The sequence below is a fragment of the Oncorhynchus clarkii genome, chromosome 7 (genome assembly GCF_045791955.1).
Source record: "Oncorhynchus clarkii lewisi isolate Uvic-CL-2024 chromosome 7, UVic_Ocla_1.0, whole genome shotgun sequence".
NCBI classification, from domain to species: domain Eukaryota; kingdom Metazoa; phylum Chordata; class Actinopteri; order Salmoniformes; family Salmonidae; genus Oncorhynchus; species Oncorhynchus clarkii.
In genome coordinates this window covers 84,151,370-84,168,869 of record NC_092153.1, presented here as the reverse complement: position 1 = coordinate 84,168,869, position 17,500 = coordinate 84,151,370, and the positions used below count along the sequence as shown (strand labels likewise).

The 17,500-nt window shown below is 47.6% G+C and overlaps 1 protein-coding gene across 1 annotated transcript in view; it reads left to right on the top strand.

Moving 5' to 3' along the window:
• Positions 1-17,500, top strand: part of LOC139413920 (POC1 centriolar protein A) — a 90,840-nt gene that overhangs the window by 26,856 nt on the left and 46,484 nt on the right. Inside the window, exon 9 of the mRNA XM_071161781.1 lies at positions 8,804-9,001. Within this exon, the coding sequence (XP_071017882.1) occupies positions 8,804-9,001 (198 nt within the window). The remainder of the gene's footprint in view (positions 1-8,803; positions 9,002-17,500) is intronic.

The following is a 17,500-nucleotide window of genomic DNA, read 5'->3' as shown; positions in this document are numbered from 1 at the left end:
ATTTCAAAACTCGGTCCTCCTGAAAGTGGAGAGCAACACTGATACAGTTCTACTACGTGATGTCTTTATAAAAAAAGACACATTAGAAAGGATTACTTGGACATACTGACCAGCTCATGTTATAGACAGAAGCTACATGGCAGACCAATCAGAACTCATCTCTCGTTATGTCCAGCCCACTCATTATCTCAGCCAATCATGGCTAGCAGGAACGTTGCTGGCTTTTTCTGTGGCAAAACCAACTAGACTCATAATTTCACCATTGTATTCGTATTTACAGATGGCACACAAGTTTGTTATTAAGGCACGTGAAAATTAACATGTTCCAGAAGACATTTCTGCCAAAAAAAAACTGATTTTGATAAAAAAAATAAAACAAGTTTACGTTCAAACGGCGCTCCTGTGAAGTAGTGACACATACGCCTAGTTTCCTCAAACGAGTCACATATACATCTTCAATTACGTTTTCACAAATTTGATGATATAATCGTCAAGTCCTGTTCCCTCCTCTCTTCTGGCATGTGATGGAGATTGTGGCAGCCTGCTGTTCCCTCCTCTCTTCTTCTCTCCTCTCTTCTTCCCTCCTCTCTTCTGGCATGTGATGGAGATTGTGGCAGCCTGCTGTTCCCTCCTCTCTTCTTCTCTCCTCTCTTCTTCCCTCCTCTCTTCTTCTCTCCTCTCTTATTCCCTCCTCTTCTGGCACGTGATGGAGACTGTGGCAGCCTGCTGTTCCCTCATCTCTTATTCTCTCCTCTCTTCTTCCCTCCTCTCTTCTTCTCTCCTCTCTTCTTCCCTCCTCCCTTCTGGCATGTGATGGAGACTGTGGCAGCCTGCTGTTCCCTCCTCTCTTCTTCTCTCCTCTCTTCTTCTCTCCTCTCTTCTTCCCTCCTCTCTTCTTCCCTCCTCTTCTGGCACGTGATGGAGACTGTGGCAGCCTGCTTTTCCCTCCTCTCTTCTTCTCTCCTCTCTTCTTCCCTCCTCTCTTCTGGCACGTGATGGAGACTGTGGCAGCCTGCTGTTCCCTCCTCTCTTCTTCCCTCCTCTCTTCTTCCCTCCTCTCTTCTTCTCTCCTCTCTTCTTCCCTCCTCTCTTCTGGCACGTGATGGAGACTGTGGCAGCCTGCTGTTCCCTCCTCTCTTCTTCTCTCCTCTCTTCTTCCCTCCTCTCTTCTTCTCTCCTTTCTTCTTCCCTCCTCTTCTGGCACGTGATGGAGACTGTGGCAGCCTGCTGTTCCCTCCTATCTTCTTCTCTCCTCTCTTCTTCCCTCCTCTCTTCTTCTCTCCTCTCTTCTTCCCTCCTCTCTTCTGGCATGTGATGGAGACTGTGGCAGCCTGCTGTTCCCTCCTCTCTTCTTCTCTCCTCTCTTCTTCTCTCCTCTCTTCTTCCCTCCTCTCTTCTGGCAGGTGATGGAGACTGTGGCAGCCTGCTGTTCCCTCCTCTCTTCTTCTCTCCTCTCTTCTTCCCTCCTCTCTTCTGGCACGTGATGGAGACTGTGGCAGCCTGCTGTTCCCTGACACACACACAGAGAATTCGGAAATTATTTAGACCCCTTTACTTTTTTCCACATTTTGTTACGTTACAGCCTTACTCTAAAATGGATTAAATAAATAAAACATCTCATCAATCTACACACAATACCCCATAACAACAAAGCAAAAACAGGTTTGTAGAAATTTTGCAAATATATAAAAAAATAAAATAAATACCTTATCTACATAAGTATTCAGACCCTTTGATATGAGACTCGAAATTCAGCTCAGCTGCATCCTGTTTCCATTGATCATCCTTGAGATGTTTCTCTGACTTGATTGGTGTCCACCTGTGGTAAAATTAATTGATTGGACATGATTTGAAAAGGGACACACCTGTCTATATAAGGTCCTACAGTTGACAGTGCATGTCAGAGCAAAAACCAAGACATGAGGTCGAAGGAATTGTCTGTAAAGCTCAGAGACAGGATTGTGTCGAGGCACAGATCCGGGGAAGGGTACCAACACATTTCTGCAGCATTGAAGGTCCCCAAGAACACAGTGGCCTCCATCATTCTTAAATGGAAGAAGTTTGGATCCAACAGATCGTAGATCTGGCCGCCCGGCCAAACCGAGCAATCGGGGGAGACGGGCCTTGGTCAGTGAGGTGACCAAGAACCCGATGGTCACTCTGACAGAGCACCAGAGTTCCTCTGTGGATATTGGAGAACCTTCCAGAAGGACAGCCATCTCTGCAGCACTCCACTAATCTGGCCTTTATGATAGAGTGGCCAGACAGAAGCCACTCCTCAGTAAAGGTACAAGACAGCCCGCCTTTAGTTTGCCAAAAGGCACCTAAAGACTCTCAGACCATGATAAACAAGTACAGAGAGATCCTTGATAGATCCTTGATTAAAAACCTGCTCCAGAGTGCTCAGGACCTCAGACTGGGGCAAAGGTTCACCTTTCAACAGGACAACGACCCTAAGCACACAACCAAGACAACACAGCAGCGGCTTCAGGACAAGTCTCTGAATGTCCTTGAGTGGCCCAGCCAGAGCCCGGACTTGAACCCGATCAAGCATCTCTGAAGAGACCTGAAAATATCTGTGCAGACTTCTGTGCAGCCTCTCCATCCAACCAGACAAAGCTTGAGAGGATTTGCAGAGAAGAATGGGAGAAACTCCCTAAATACAGGTGTGCCAAGCTTGAAACGTCAAATCAATCAATCAAATTAATTTATAAAGCCCTTCTTACATCAGCTGATGTCACAAAGTGCTGTACAGAAACCCAGCCTGAAACCCCAAACAGCAAGCAATGCAGGTGTAGAAGCGCGGTGGCTAGGAAAAACTCCCTAGAAAGGCCAGAACATAGGAAGAAACCTAGAGAGGAACCAGGCTATGAGGGGTGGCAAAGTCCTCTTCTGGCTGTGCCAGGTGGAGATTATAACAGAACATGGCCAAGATGTTCATAGATAGACCAGCAGGGTCAAATAATAATAATCACAGTGGTTGTCGATAGAGCAACAAGTCAGCACCTCAGGCGTAAATGTCAGTTGGCTTTTCATAGCCGATCATTCAGAGTATCTCTACCGCTCCTGCTGTCTCTAGAGAGTTGAAAACAGCAGGTCTGGGACAGGTAGCACGTCCAGTGAACAGGTCATGTTCCATAGCCGCAGGCAGAAAACTGGAGCTGCAGCACGGCCAGGTGGACTGGGGACAGCAAGGAGTCATCCGGCCAAGTAGGGCTCAGGTCCTCAGAGAAAGAAAGAGAGAATTAGAGAGACCATACTTAAATTCACACAGGACACTGGATAAGACAGGAGAAATACTCCAGATATAACAAACTGACCCTAGCCCACCGACACATAAACTACTGCAGCATAAATACTGGAGGCTGAGACAGGAGTGGTCGGAAGCCACTGTGGCCCCGTCTGACAATACCCCCGGACATGGCCAAACAGGCAGGATATAACCCCACCCACTTTGCCAAAGCACAGCCCCCACACCACTAGAGGGATATCTTCAACCACAATGTTACCATTCTGAGACAAAGCCGAGTATAGACCACAGATCTCCGCCACGGCGCAAACCAAGGGGGGGCGCCAACCCAGACAGGAAGATTACGTCAGTGACTCAACCCTACTCAAGTGACGCACACTTCCTAGGGACGGCATGGAAGAGCACCAGTAAGCCAGTGACTCAGCCCCTGTAATAGGGTGAGAGGCAGATAATCCCAGTGGAGAGAGGGGAACCGGGAAGCAGAGACAGCAAGGGCGGTTCGTTGCTCCAGTGCCTTTCCGTTCACCTTCACACTCCTGGGCCAGACTACTCTCAATCATATGACCCACTGAAGAGATGAGTCTTCAGTAAAGACTTAAAGGTTGAGACCGAGTCTGCGTCTCTCACATGGGTATGCAGACAATTCCATAAAAATTGAGCTCTATAGGAGAAAGCCCTGCCTCCAGCTGTTTGCTTAGAAATTCTAGGGACAGTTAGGAGGCCTGCGTCTTGTGACTGTAGCGTACGTGTAGGTATGTACGGCAGGACCAAATCGGAAAGATAGGTAGGAGCAAGCTCATGTAATGCTTTGTAGGTTAGCAGTAAAACCTTGAAATCAGCCGTTGCCTTAACAGGAAGCCAGTGTAGAGAGGCTAGCACTGGAGTAATACAATCAAATTTTGGGGTTCTAGTCAAGATTCTAGCAGCCGTATTTAGCACTAACTGAAGTTTATTTAGTGCTTTATCCGGGTAGCCGGAAAGTAGAGCATTGCAGTAGTCTAACCTAGAAGTGACAAAAGCATGGATACATTTTTCTTCATGATTTTTGGACAGAAGGTTTCTGATTTTTACAATGTTACGTAGATGGAAAAAAGCTGTCCTTGAAACATTCTTGATATATTTGTCAAAAGAGAGATCAGGGTCCAGAGTAACGCCGAGGTCCTTCACAGTTTTATTTGAGACGACTGTACAACCATCAAGATTAATTGCTGGCTTGCTTCTGAAGCTAAGCAGGGTTGGTCCTGGTCAGTCCCTGGATGGTAGACCAGATGTTGCTGGAAGTGGTGTTGGAGGGCCAGTAGGAGGCACTCTTTCCTCTCGTCTAAAAAATATCACAATGCCGTAGGGCAACGATTGGGGACACTGCCCTGTGTAGGGTGCAGTCTTTCGGATGGGACGTTAAACGGGTGTCCTGACTCTCTGAGGTCATTAAAGATCCCATGGCACTTATCGTGAGAGTAGGGGTGTTAACCCCGGTGTCCTGGCTAAATTCCCAATTTGGCCCTCAAACCATCATGGTCACCTAATAATCCCCAGTTTACAATTGGCTCATTCATCCCCCTCCTCTCCCCTGTAACTATTCCCCAGGTCCTTGCTGTAAATGATAACGTGTTCTCAGTTAACTTACCTGGTAAAATAACGGATAAATAAAAAAAAATGTAATATTGTCAGGTTCATCAAAAGATCTCTTTTGTTTCTTGGGACCTAGAACTGATATCTTTCCGACAGATAAGATCTAAACCAGACCAAAAACCATCAAGCGCTATGATGAAACTAGCTCTCATGAGAACCGCCACAGGAAAGGAAGACCCAGAGTTACCTCTACTGCAAAGGATAAGTTCATTAAAGTTACCAGTTCAAGTGAGAGTTCAACATCAACTGTTCAGAGGAGACTGCGTGAATCGGGCCTTCATGGTTGAATTGTTGCAGAGAAACCACTACTAAAGGACACCAATAAGAAGTGACTTGCTTGGGCCAAGAAACATGAGCAATGGACATTAGACCAGTGGAAATCTGTCCTTTGGTCTGATGAGTCCAAATTTGATATTTTTAGTTCCAACCGCTGTGTCTTTGTGAGACGCAGAGTAGGTGAACAGATGATCTCTGCATGTGTGGTTCCCACCTTGAAGCATGGAGGAGGAGGCGTGATGGTGTGGGGGTGCTTTGCTGGTGACACTGTCTGTGATTTATTTAGAATTCAAGGCACACTTAACCAGCATGGTTACCACAGGTAAGGGCTATTTGGCCAAAGAGAATGATTGAGTGCTGCATCAGATAACCTGGCCTCCATAATCACATGACCTGAGATGGTTTGGGATGAGTTGGACCGCAGAGTGATGGAAAAGCAGCCAACAAGTGCTCAGCATATGTGGGAGCAAATCAAAAACGGAACCTTGCGGAACACTGCGCAACAGCTTTTTCAAACATTTTGGAGAGGAATGGGAGATTCGATATAGGCCGATTTTAGTTTTTTATATTTTCTGGGTCAAGGTTTGGCTTTTTTAAGAGAGGCTTTATTACTGCCACTTTTAGTGAGTTTGGTACACATCCGGTGGATAGGGAGCCGTTTATTATGTTCAACATAGGAGTGCCGAGCACAGGAAGCAGCTCTTTCAGTAGTTTAGTTGGAATAGGGTCCAGTATGCAGCTTGTAGGTTTAGAGGCCATGATTATTTTCATCATTGTGTCAAGAGATATAGTATTAAAACACTTCAGTGTCTCCCTTGATCCTAGGTCTTGGCAGTGTCGTGCAGACTCAGGACAACTGAGTTTTGGAGTAATAGTCCATAATTTGCTTTCTAATGATCATGACCTTTTCCTAAAGAAGTTCATTAATTTATCACTGCTGAAGTGAAAGCCAACCTCTCTTGGGGAATGCTACTTTTTGGTTAGCTTTGCGACACTATCAAAAATACATTTTGGATTGTTCTTATTTAGGATAGGATGATGGAGCAGCAGTGAGGGCTCTTCGATACGGTACTGTCTCTCCAAGCTAGTTGGAAGACTTCCAGTTTGGTGGAGCAGCAGTAAGGGCTCTTCGATACGATACTGTCTCTCCAAGCTAGTCGGAAGACTTCCAGTTTGGTGTAGCAGCAGTAAGGGCTCTTCGATACGGTACTGTCTCTCCAAGCTAGTTGGAAGACTTCCAGTTTGGTGTAGCAGCAGTAAGGGCTCTTCGATACGGTACTGTCTCTCCAAGCTAGTCGGAAGACTTCCAGTTTGGTGGAGCAGCAGTAAGGGCTCTTCGATACGGCACGGTACTGTCTTTCCAAGCTAGTAGGAAGACTTCCAGTTTGGTGTAGCAGCAGTAAGGGCTCTTCGATACGGTACTGTCTCTCCAAGCTAGTTGGAAGACTTCCAGTTTGGTGTAGCAGCAGTAAGGGCTCTTCGATACGGTACTGTCTCTCCAAGCTAGTCGGAAGACTTCCAGTTTGGTGGAGCAGCAGTGAGGGCTCTTCGATACGGCACGGTACTGTCTTTCCAAGATAGTCGGAAGACTTCCAGTTTGGTGTAGCAGCAGTAAGGGCTCTTCGATACGGTACTGTCTCTCCAAGCTAGTTGGAAGACTTCCAGTTTGGTGGAGCAGCAGTAAGGGCTCTTCGATACGGTACTGTCTCTCCAAGCTAGTCGGAAGACTTCCAGTTTGGTGGAGCAGCAGTGAGGGCTCTTCGATACGGCACGGTACTGTCTTTCCAAGATAGTCGGAAGACTTCCAGTTTGGTGTAGCGTTCCAATTTTCTGGAAGCTTGTTTCAGAGCTTGGTGTTTTCTGTATACCAGGGAGCTAGTTTCTTATGACAAATGTTTGTTTTATTTAGATGCGACTGCATCTAGGGTTAAATTGAGTTCCTCAGATGATTTTTGTACTCGTTGGGTAGGTGGAGGGAGTCTGGAAGGGCATCTAGTTATCTTTGGGTTGTCTGAGAATTCATAGCACAGCTTTTGATGATCCTTGGTTGGGGTCTGAGCAGATTATTGGTTGCGATTGCAAACGTAATAAAATGGTGGTCCTATAGTCCTGGATTATGAGGAAAAACATTATGATCCACAACTTTTATTCCATGGGGCAAAACTAGGTCCAGAGTATGACTGTGGCAGTGAGTAGGTCCGGAGACATGTTGGACAAAACCCACTGAGTCGATGATGGCTCCGAAAGCCTTTTGGAGTGGGTCTGTGGACTTTTCCATGTGAATATTAAAGTCACCAAAAATGTGAATATTATCTGCTATGACTACAAGGTCCGATAGGAATTCAGGGAACTCAGTGAGGAACGCTGTATACGGCCCAGGAGGCCTGAAACTGTAGCTATAAAAAGTGATTGAGTAGGCTGCATAGATTTCAATACTAGAAGCTCAAAGGACGAAATAAAAAAAAAATTGTAAATTGAAATTTGCTTTTGTACCCAAGAAGATTCGAGGCTGTAATCACTGCCAAATGTGCTTCTGAAAAGTACTTAGTAAAGGGTCTGAATACTTATGTAAATGTGATATTTCAGTTATTTATTTTATACATTTGCACAAATTTATAAAACTTTTTTTTCTTTGTCATTATGGGGTATTGTGTGTAAATTGATGAAAAAAAACTATTGAATCAATTTTTGAATAAGGCTGTAACTTAACAAAATGTGGAAAAAGTTAAGGGGTCTGAATACTTTCCGAATGTACTGTGCACGCACACCTACCTACCTACCTACCTACCTACCTACCTACCTACCTACCTACCTACCTACCTACCTACCTCCCTCCCTCCCTCACTCACTCACTCACTCACTCACTCACTCACTCACTCACTCACACAAATTCAGTACGTTTTACATGCACAGTAATAATTATATATTAAACTGATGATGGCAGAAGGCAGATTATACAATAGTAACCACCTCACAGTGCTTGTCTTGATCAGCGTAAAATCAAAGTAAGTATAGCTGATTTAAAACACCTCGTTTTCAGAGTAATATTTCTAATTATTAGGACATGTAAAACACCTTAATGGGCGTTTTCAGCTTTGTATTTGATCTGGGTGTGTGCTAGCAGCAGCCGAGCGAGCCTCCTTCTTTAGTGCCAGTGAAGTTTGGAACAACTAAATCTATGGGTCTAAGAAGTCATTTCCACATACAAACTTTAAATGTCCCAAAATGCCTCCCAAAAGTAACATGAGTTGCTGTTGTTGAACGTTTTCTTGTGATTGCCGATTTTTCTGCATTTATCAAGAGTCCCAATCGTGTCCATGGAAACAGGACTATTAGGAGAAACCGTTCTTCTTGCAAAAGCATGTAAACATTTTAATCAAACTATTATATTAATCTGACTATCCACAACGATACACACCGACGGCTTGTTAAGATAGACAGAGAAGAAGGGAAAAACTTTCTGATTAGTTTCTAAGCCCCCGTTACCCTGTTCATTGAGCAATGATTTTTTAAATCTGTTTTGAGAGAAACGGAGAAGATATTTGATATTATTTATGTCTAATTATTATGTCTAATTAGTCAACAATCCTCTCCGGCCGTCATAGACATGTTGTACTCAGTTTTCCACTTTTCTACCCAACACAGGTTATGGTGTGGAAGACTAATTTTAAATCAACTGACTACGGAGAAGTTCTACAACAGACGGAGACCTGCGTCGACCTTGGAGGAGGAGGAGCAGCTGCAGGAGGAGGAGGAGGAGGAGGAGCAGCTCTAGGAGGAGGAGGTACAGGAGGAGGAGCAGCTTTCCCTGGAGACTCCAGGAAGTCCTTGCTCCATAGGCAGGTAAACTACCATATACCACGGAATGTTTGGAATGTCCCTCTGATTTTTTGGGGGGGGAATGTTCGCGGGATGACTCTGTGACAGGATGTAATTGGTTCCAGGCCCTAAGCTGCATCCCAAATAACATCCTATCCATACGGCTCTGATGAAAAGTAGTGCAGGAAATATAGGGAATAGGGTGTCATTGTAGTTCTCCTGATGGTTGAAACCTCCTCATCTCAATCAGGGGAGCCAGGTAGCCTAGTGGTTAATGCGTTGGACCAGTAACCGAAAGGTTTACTTGATCGAATCCCCGAGTTGACAAGTTTTTAAAAAATCTGTCCTTCTGCACCTGAACAAAAGCAGTCAACCTGCTGTTCCCCGGTAGGCCGTCAGTGTAAATAAGAATTTGTTCTTAACGCTACCCATCCCTGTCGCGGGATCATTTTCGTCAGCAACTGCTGAATAGCATAGCGCAACAGTCAAATAATATTACTAAAAAATATTCATGAAATGAGAAGTGCAATATTGAAAAACACAGTTTAGCCTTTTGTTAATCCACCTGTCATCTCAGATTTTGAAATTATGCTTTACAGCGACAGCAATCCAAGCGTTTGTGTAAATTTATCGATAGCCCAGCATAGCATTATGTACACTTAGCATCAGGAAGCTTGATCACGAAAAACAGAAAAGCAATCAAATGAACCGTTTACCTTTGATGATCTTCGGATGTTTTCACTCACGAGACTCCCAGTTACACAACAAATGTTCCTTTTGTTCCATAAAGATTATTTTTAGATCCAAAATACCTCCGTTTGTTTGTCGCGTTATGTTCAGAAATCCACAGGAAAGAGCGGTCACGACAACGCAGACGGAAATTATAAATAGTCTTCATAATGTCCACAGAAACATGTCAAACGTTTTTTATAATCATTCCTCGGGTAGTTTTTAAAATATGTATTCGATAATATATCAACCGAGTGTGTAGGTTTTTCAATAACAGCGGGAGGAACAATGGCGGCTTTACTCTGTAGCGCAAAAACCCACTCTGAGAGCCCCCACCTATCCACTTACGCAATGTGATCTTTCACGCTCATTTTTCAAAATAAAAGCCTGAAACTATGTCTAAAGACTGACACCTTAGGGAAGCCATAGAAAAAGGAATCTGGTTGATATCCCTTTAAATGGAGGATAGGCATACATAGGAACAGAGAGGTTTCAAAATAAGAGGCACTTCCTGATTGGATTTTCCTCAGGGTTTCGCCTGCAATATCAGTTCTGTTATACTCACAGACAATATTTTGACAGTTTTGGAAACTTTTAGAGTGTTTTCTATCCTAATCTGTCAATGATATGCATATTCTAGCATCTGGTCCTGAGAAATAGGCCGTTTGCATTGGGAACGTTATTTTTCCAAATATAAAAATAGTGCCCCCTAGCTTCAAGAGGTTTTTAACTGACTTGACTAGTTAAATAAAGGTTAAAAATGTAAATAAAAAAATCAGTAGCTGAAGACTACAGCAGCTTCATCTGAGAGTAGATGGATGCAGGAGATCCAATTTGGAGGAAGTAGTATAGCCTTGGTGCTTCTGGGAATGTACCAGTGAGGGTTGCTGCTCTACCTGAATGTACCAGTGAGGGTTGCTGCTCTACCTGAATGTACCAGTGAGGGTTGCTGCTCTACCTGAATGTACCAGTGAGGGTTGCTGCTCTACCTGAATGTACCAGTGAGGGTTGCTGCTCTACCTGAATGTACCAGTGAGGGTTGCTGCTCTACCTGAATGTACCAGTGAGGGTTGCTGCTCTACCTGAATGTACCAGTGAGGGTTGCTGCTCTACCTGAATGTACCAGTGAGGGTTGCTGCTCTACCTGAATGTACCAGTGAGGGTTGCTGCTCTACCTGAATGTACCAGTGAGGGTTACTGCTCTACTTGAATGCAGTGAGGGTTACTGCTCTACCTGAATGTACCAATGAGAGTTACTGCTCTACCTGAATGTATGAGTAGTGCCTGTAGGTACTCATTATCGTACAGGAATTGCGAAACAAAGTAAATAGACTTACCGTAAATAAATATGCGTACTAATGAGACTGTCGTGTGTTTGTCACCAAGAATATAAGCTTCAGCACACCTGGAAGGACTGGGTTTGGAGATGCTCCTTCCTTCCTTCCTTCCTTCCTTCCTTCCTTCCTTCCTTCCTTCCTTCCTTCCTTCCTTCCTTCCTCCCTCCCTCCCTCCCTCCCTCCCAGGCTGCCTCGTTTCTTCCCTGCTCCTACTCCACCTGTCTATCTCCCTCTTCCTCTCTCTCTACCGTCTATCCCCCTCTCCCTCCCTCCCTCTCCTCCACCCTCCCTCCCTGTCCTCTCATCCCCTCCCTCCTCTCTGAGGGGTCTCTATGTCGTGTGACATGCTGAGGGGTCTCTATGTCGTGTATCATGCTGAGGGGTCTCTATGTCGTGTATCATGCTGAGGGGTCTCTATGTCGTGTGACATGCTGAGGGGTACCATTTGGGATGAAGCCTCTGTCTGATGTAATGGTCTCTAATAGCTGTTACCCAGCCTGGTCATTATAGACTGACCTGAAGACTACAGCCGGGTCATTATAGACTGACCTGAAGACTACAGCCGGGTCATTATAGACTGACCTGAAGACTACAGCCTGGTCATTATAGACTGACCTGAAGACTACAGCCTGGTCATTATAGACTGACCTGAAGACTACAGCCTGGTCATTATAGACTGACCTGAAGACTACAGCCTGGTCATTATAGACTGACCTGAAGGCTACAGCCTGGTCATTATAGACTGACCTGAAGACTACAGCCTGGTCATTATAGACTGACCTGAAGACTACAGCCTGGTCATCATAGACTGACCTGAAGACTACAGCCTGGTCATCATAGACTGACCTGAAGACTACAGCCTGGTCATTATAGACTGAACTGAAGACTATTGGCGCGATGTGTAGTTTTTTTTTCCCTTTCTCTCCAGTGACACGGGGTTTGATTCCCTGCCCCGCTGTCCACTACAATATGTGTTGTAGGCCTAGTCCCTCTGTGTTCCTCTCTCCCCTTGCATCTCAAATGGCACCCTTTGCCCTACATAGTGCACTACCCACATAATAATCACAGTGGTTGTAGTGGGTGCAACAGTTCAGCACCTCAGGAGTAAATGTCGGCTGAGTAGTCAGAGGTCAAGACAGCAGGTGTGGTGGAGAGAGAGGATCGAAACTGCAGGTCCGGGACAAGGTAGCACTACCGGTAAACAAGTCCGGGACAAGGTAGCACTACCGGTAAACAGGGCTCCATAGCCACAGGCAGAACAGCAGAAACTGGATCAGCAGCACAACCATGTGTTCTGGGTGACGGGGACAGATAGGAGTTGTCAGGCCAGGTAGTCCTGAGTGATGGCAATGAGAGAGAGAGACCACGAAGATCTCCTCGACCACACAAGCCCGAGGGGGCGCAAAAGTCTAGTATAGCGAGCGGGCGGGGGGGGGGGGGGGGAGCCTGGCACGAAGAGATGCAATTTGAAGCAATAGCCTTACCTGCTGTGGTCAACAATTTCAGCATCGTTTCACACGGCTCTGAGACGAGCATGGGGGACTGGTCTTGATAAATCAATGAGATTTTAATTTTCACTGAATCTCTGTTTGGGTATTGGTTAGACTAGAATTAGAAAATTAGGGTGTAGAAATGTTATGCTCTCAGTGTAACCTTAATTTTACTAGGCAAGTCAGTTAAGAACAAATTCTTATTTTCAAGGACAGCCTACTCCTTCCTCCCCGTCGGGGAATTGAACCCCAGTCTCCCGCGCGTGCCCGCACGGCACAGGGATTCTTTAGCTAAATAGCCCAACCGTCACGTTGTACAGCGCCATATTTTCCATCCTAAAGGAGTTTTTCATTTTTCTTGGAATAGAAACACCATAATATGAATCATATTAATTAAGAAAGTTCCAGTCAAAAGTTTGGACACACCTACTCATTCCAGGGTTTTTATTTATTTCTAAACCAGCAAGAACTTGTCTGTGTAGACCAATTAAGTTTTCCAATCTCCCAAATTTTTTGGTGATTGTGATGAAAGCGTTAAAAATGTCTAGGAGCGCGAGGACAGACACAGAGCCTTGTCTGATATCATTAAAAGGTAATTTACCACCTTCACAAGTGCAGTCTCAGTGCTATGATGGGGTCTAAAACCAGACACGTTATTTCTTCAGGAAGCTTTTTTTTTTTTTTTTAAATAGAGAGGAATCAGAGATTTGATATAGGCCAATAGTTTTTTCTGATTGGTCAAGGTTTGGCTTTTTCAAGAGAGGCTATATTACTGCCACTTTTAGTGAGTTTGGTACACATCCGGTGGATAGAGAGCCGTTTATTATGTTCAACATAGGAGGGCCAAGCACAGGAAGCAGCTCTTTCAGTAGTTTAGTTGGAATAGGGTCCACTAGACAGATGGAAGGTTTAGAGGCCATGAATATTTTTGTGAATGTGCCGAGAGATACAGGATTAAAACACTTGATTGATTGATTGATTGATTGATTGATCCGAGGTCCTTGCAGTTCTGTCTGAGTTTGGGAGAAATATGCAGATTCATGAGTCAGTCATTTGTTTTCTAATGATCATGATCTTTTCGTCGAAGAAGTTCATGAATTCATCGCTGCTGAAGTGAAGGCCATCCTTACGTAGGGAATGCCGCTTCTTAGTTTTTCACTATCAAACATGTATTTTGTATTGTTTTTATTCTCCTCAATCAGATTGGAAAAGTAGGCCTATCAAGCAGCAACGAGCTCTTTTTTCTATATTGCATGGTGCTGTCTTTCCATCTGTTGGATGCTGCTTCACTGGTAATGTCCTTAAAGGGATTCTGTCCTTAAAGGGATACTGTCCTTAAAGGGATACTGTCCTTAAAGGGATTCTGTCCTTAAAGGGATTCTGTCCTTAAAGGGATACTGTCCTTAAAGGGATTCTGTCCTTAAAGGGATTCTGTCCTTAAAGGGATTCTGTCCTTAAAGGGATACTGTCCTTAAAGGGATTCTGTCCTTAAAGGGATACTGTCCTTAAAGGGATTCTGTCCTTGAAGGGATTCTGTCCTTATAAAGGGATACTTCTGTCCTTAAAGGGATACTTCTGTCCTTAAAGGGATACTTCTGTCCTTAAAGGGATACTTCTGTCCTTAAAGGGATACTTCTGTCCTTAAAGGGATACATCCCCGGAGTCAGATTAACCATTTTTATCTCTCTGTATCCAGTAAAATAAGGGGATGCAGTTGCACAACTGAATGCATTTAACCGAAATGTCTTCCTAATTTAACCCAACCCCTTTGAATCATGGAGGTGCGGGGGACTGCCTTAATCAATGTCCACGGCACCCGGGGAGCAGCTGTGAATGGGTGTTAACTGCCTTGCTCAAGAACGACAGATTTTTCCACCTTGCCGGGGATTCGTACCAACAACCTTTCATTTACTGGCCCAACGATCCCTCCCTCCCTCCCTCCCTCCCTCCCTCCCTCCCTCCCTCCCTCCCTCCCTCCCTCCCTCCCTCCCTCCCTCCCTCCCTCCCTCCCTCCCTCCCTCTCTCCCTCTCTCCATCCCTCCCTCCCTCTCTCCATCCCTCCCTCCCTCTCTCCCTCCCTCCCTCTCTCTCTCTCCATCCCTCCCTCCCTCCCTCCCTCTCTCTCCATCCCTCCCTCCCTCTCTCTCTCTCCATCCATCCCTCCCTCCCTCCCTCCCTCTCCATCCATCCCTCCCTCCCTCCCTCTCCATCCATCCCTCCCTCCCTCCCTCTCTCCATCCATCCCTTCCTCTCTCCATCCATCCCTTCCTCTCTCCATCCATCCCTCTCTCCATCCATCCCTCCCTCTCTCCACCCCTCCCTCTCTCCATCCACCCCTCCCTCACTCTCTCTCTCCATCCATCCCTCTCTCCATCCATCCCTCCCTCTCTCCATCCATGCCTCCCTCTCTCCATCCATGCCTCTCTCCATCCACCCCTCCCTCGCTCTCTCTCTCCATCCCTCCCTCTCTCCCTCCCTCTCTCTCTCCATCCATCCCTCCCTCTCTCCATCCATGCCTCCCTCTCTCCATCCATCCCTCTCTCCATCCATCCCTCCCTCTCTCCACCCCTCCCTCTCTCCATCCACCCCTCCCTCCCTCTCTCTCTCCATCCCTCCCTCTCTCCCTCCCTCTCTCTCTCCATCCATCCCTCCCTCTCTTCATCCATCCCTCTCTCTCTCCATCCATCCCTCCCTCTCTCCATTCATCCCTCCCTCTCCATCCATCCATCCCTCTCTCCATCCATCATCCCGCCCTCTCTCCATCCATCCCTCCCTCTCTCCATCCATCCATCCCTCCCTCTCTCATCCCTCCCTCCCTCTCTCTCCATCCCTCCCTCCCTCTCTCTCCATCCCTCCCTCCCTCTCTCCATCATCCCTCCCTCCCTCTCTCCATCCATCCCTCTCTCTCTCCATCCATCCCTCCCTCTATCCATCCCTCCCTCTCCATCCATCCCTCCCTCCCTCCCTCTCTCCATCCCTCCCTCTCCATCCCTCCCTCTCTCTCTCCATCCCTCCCTCTCTCTCTCCATCCCTCCCTCTCTCTCTCCCTCCCTCCATCCCTCCCTCCCTCTCTCCATCCCTCCCTCCCTCTCTCCATCCCTCCCTCCCTCCCTCTCTCTCTCCATCCCTCCCTCCCTCCCTCTCTCCATCCATCCCTCCCTCCCTCTCTCCATCCCTCCCTCCCTCTCTCCATCCATCCCTCCCTCCCTCTCTCCATCCCTCCCTCCCTCTCTCCCTCTCTCCATCCCTCCCTCCCTCTCTCCATCCATCCCTCCCTCTCTCCATCCCTCCCTCTCTCCATTCATCCCTCCCCCTCTCTCTCCATCTATCCCTCCCTCTCTCCATCCATCCCTCCCTGTCTCCATCCCGCCCTCTCTCTCTCCATCCCTCCCTCCCTCTCTCTCCATCCCTTCCTCTCTCTCTCCATTCATCCCTCCCTCTCTCTCTCCATCCCTCCCTCTCTCCATCCATCCCTCTCTCTCTCCATTCATCCCTCCCTCTCTCTCTCCATCCCTCCCTCTCTCTCTCCATCCATCCCTCCCTCTCTCTCATCCCTCCCTCTCTCTTGCCATCCCTCCCTCCCTCTCTCTTGCCATCCATCCCTCCCTCTCTCTCTCCATCCATCCATCCCTCTCTCTCTCCATCCATCCCCCTCTCTCTCCATCCCTCCTTCCCTCTCTCTCTCTCTCCCTCTCTCTCTCTCTCTCTCTCTCCCTCCCTCCCTCCCTCAATCTCTCCCCCCTCCCTCCCTCTCTCCATCCCTCCCTCCCTCTCGCCATCCATCCCTCCCTCTCTCTCCATCCCTTCCTCTCTCTCTCCATTCATCCCTCCCTCTCTCCATCCATCCCTCCCTCTCTCCATCCATCCCTCCCTCTCTCCATCCATCCCTCCCTCTCTCTCCATCCCTCCCTCTCTCTCTCCATCCATCCCTCCCTCTCTCTCATCCCTCCCTCTCTCTTGCCATCCATCCCTCCCTCTCTCTCTCCATCCATCCCTCCCTCTCTCCATCCATCCCTCCCTCTCGCTATCCATCCCTCCCTCTCTCCATCCATCCCTCCCTCTCACCATCCATCCCTCCTTCCCTCTCTCTCCATCCCTCCCTCTCTCTCCATCCATCCATCCCTCCTTCCCTCTCTCTCCATCCCTCCCTCTCTCTCCATCCATCCCTCCCTCCCTCTCTCCATCCCTCCCTCTCTCCATCCATCCATCCCTCCCTCTCTCCATCCCTCCCTCCCTCTCTCCCTCTCTCCATCCATCCCTCCCTCTCTCCATCCCTCCCTCTCTCCATCCCTCCCTCTCTCCATCCCTCCCTCTCTCCATCCCTCCCTCTCTCTCTCCATCTATCCCTCCCTCTCTCCATCCATCCCTCCCTGTCTCCATCCCGCCCTCTCTCTCTCCATCCCTCCCTCCCTCTCTCTCCATCCCTTCCTCTCTCTCTCCATTCATCCCTCCCTCTCTCTCCATCCCTCCCTCTCTCCATCCATCCCTCTCTCTCTCCATCCATCCCTCTCCCTCTCTCTCTCCATCCATCCCTCTCTCTCTCCATCCATCCCTCTCTCTCTCTCTCCATCCCTCCCTCTCTCTCTCTCTCTCCCTCCCTCCCTCAATCTCTCCCTCCCTCCCTCCCTCTCTCCATCCCTCCCTCCCTCTCTCCATCCCTCCCTCCCTCTCGCCATCCATCCCTCCCTCTCTCTCTCCATTCATCCCTCTCTCTCTCCATTCATCCCTCCCTCTCTCCATCCATCCCTCCCTCTCTCCATCCATCCCTCCCTCTCTCCATCCATCCCTCCCTCTCTCCATCCATCCCTCCCTCTCTCCATCCATCCCTCCCTCTCTCAATCCATCCCTCCCTCTCTCTCCATCCCTCCCTCTCTCTCTCCATCCATCCCTCCCTCTCTCTCATCCCTCCCTCTCTCTTGCCATCCATCCCTCCCTCTCTCTTGCCATCCATCCCTCCCTCTCTCTCT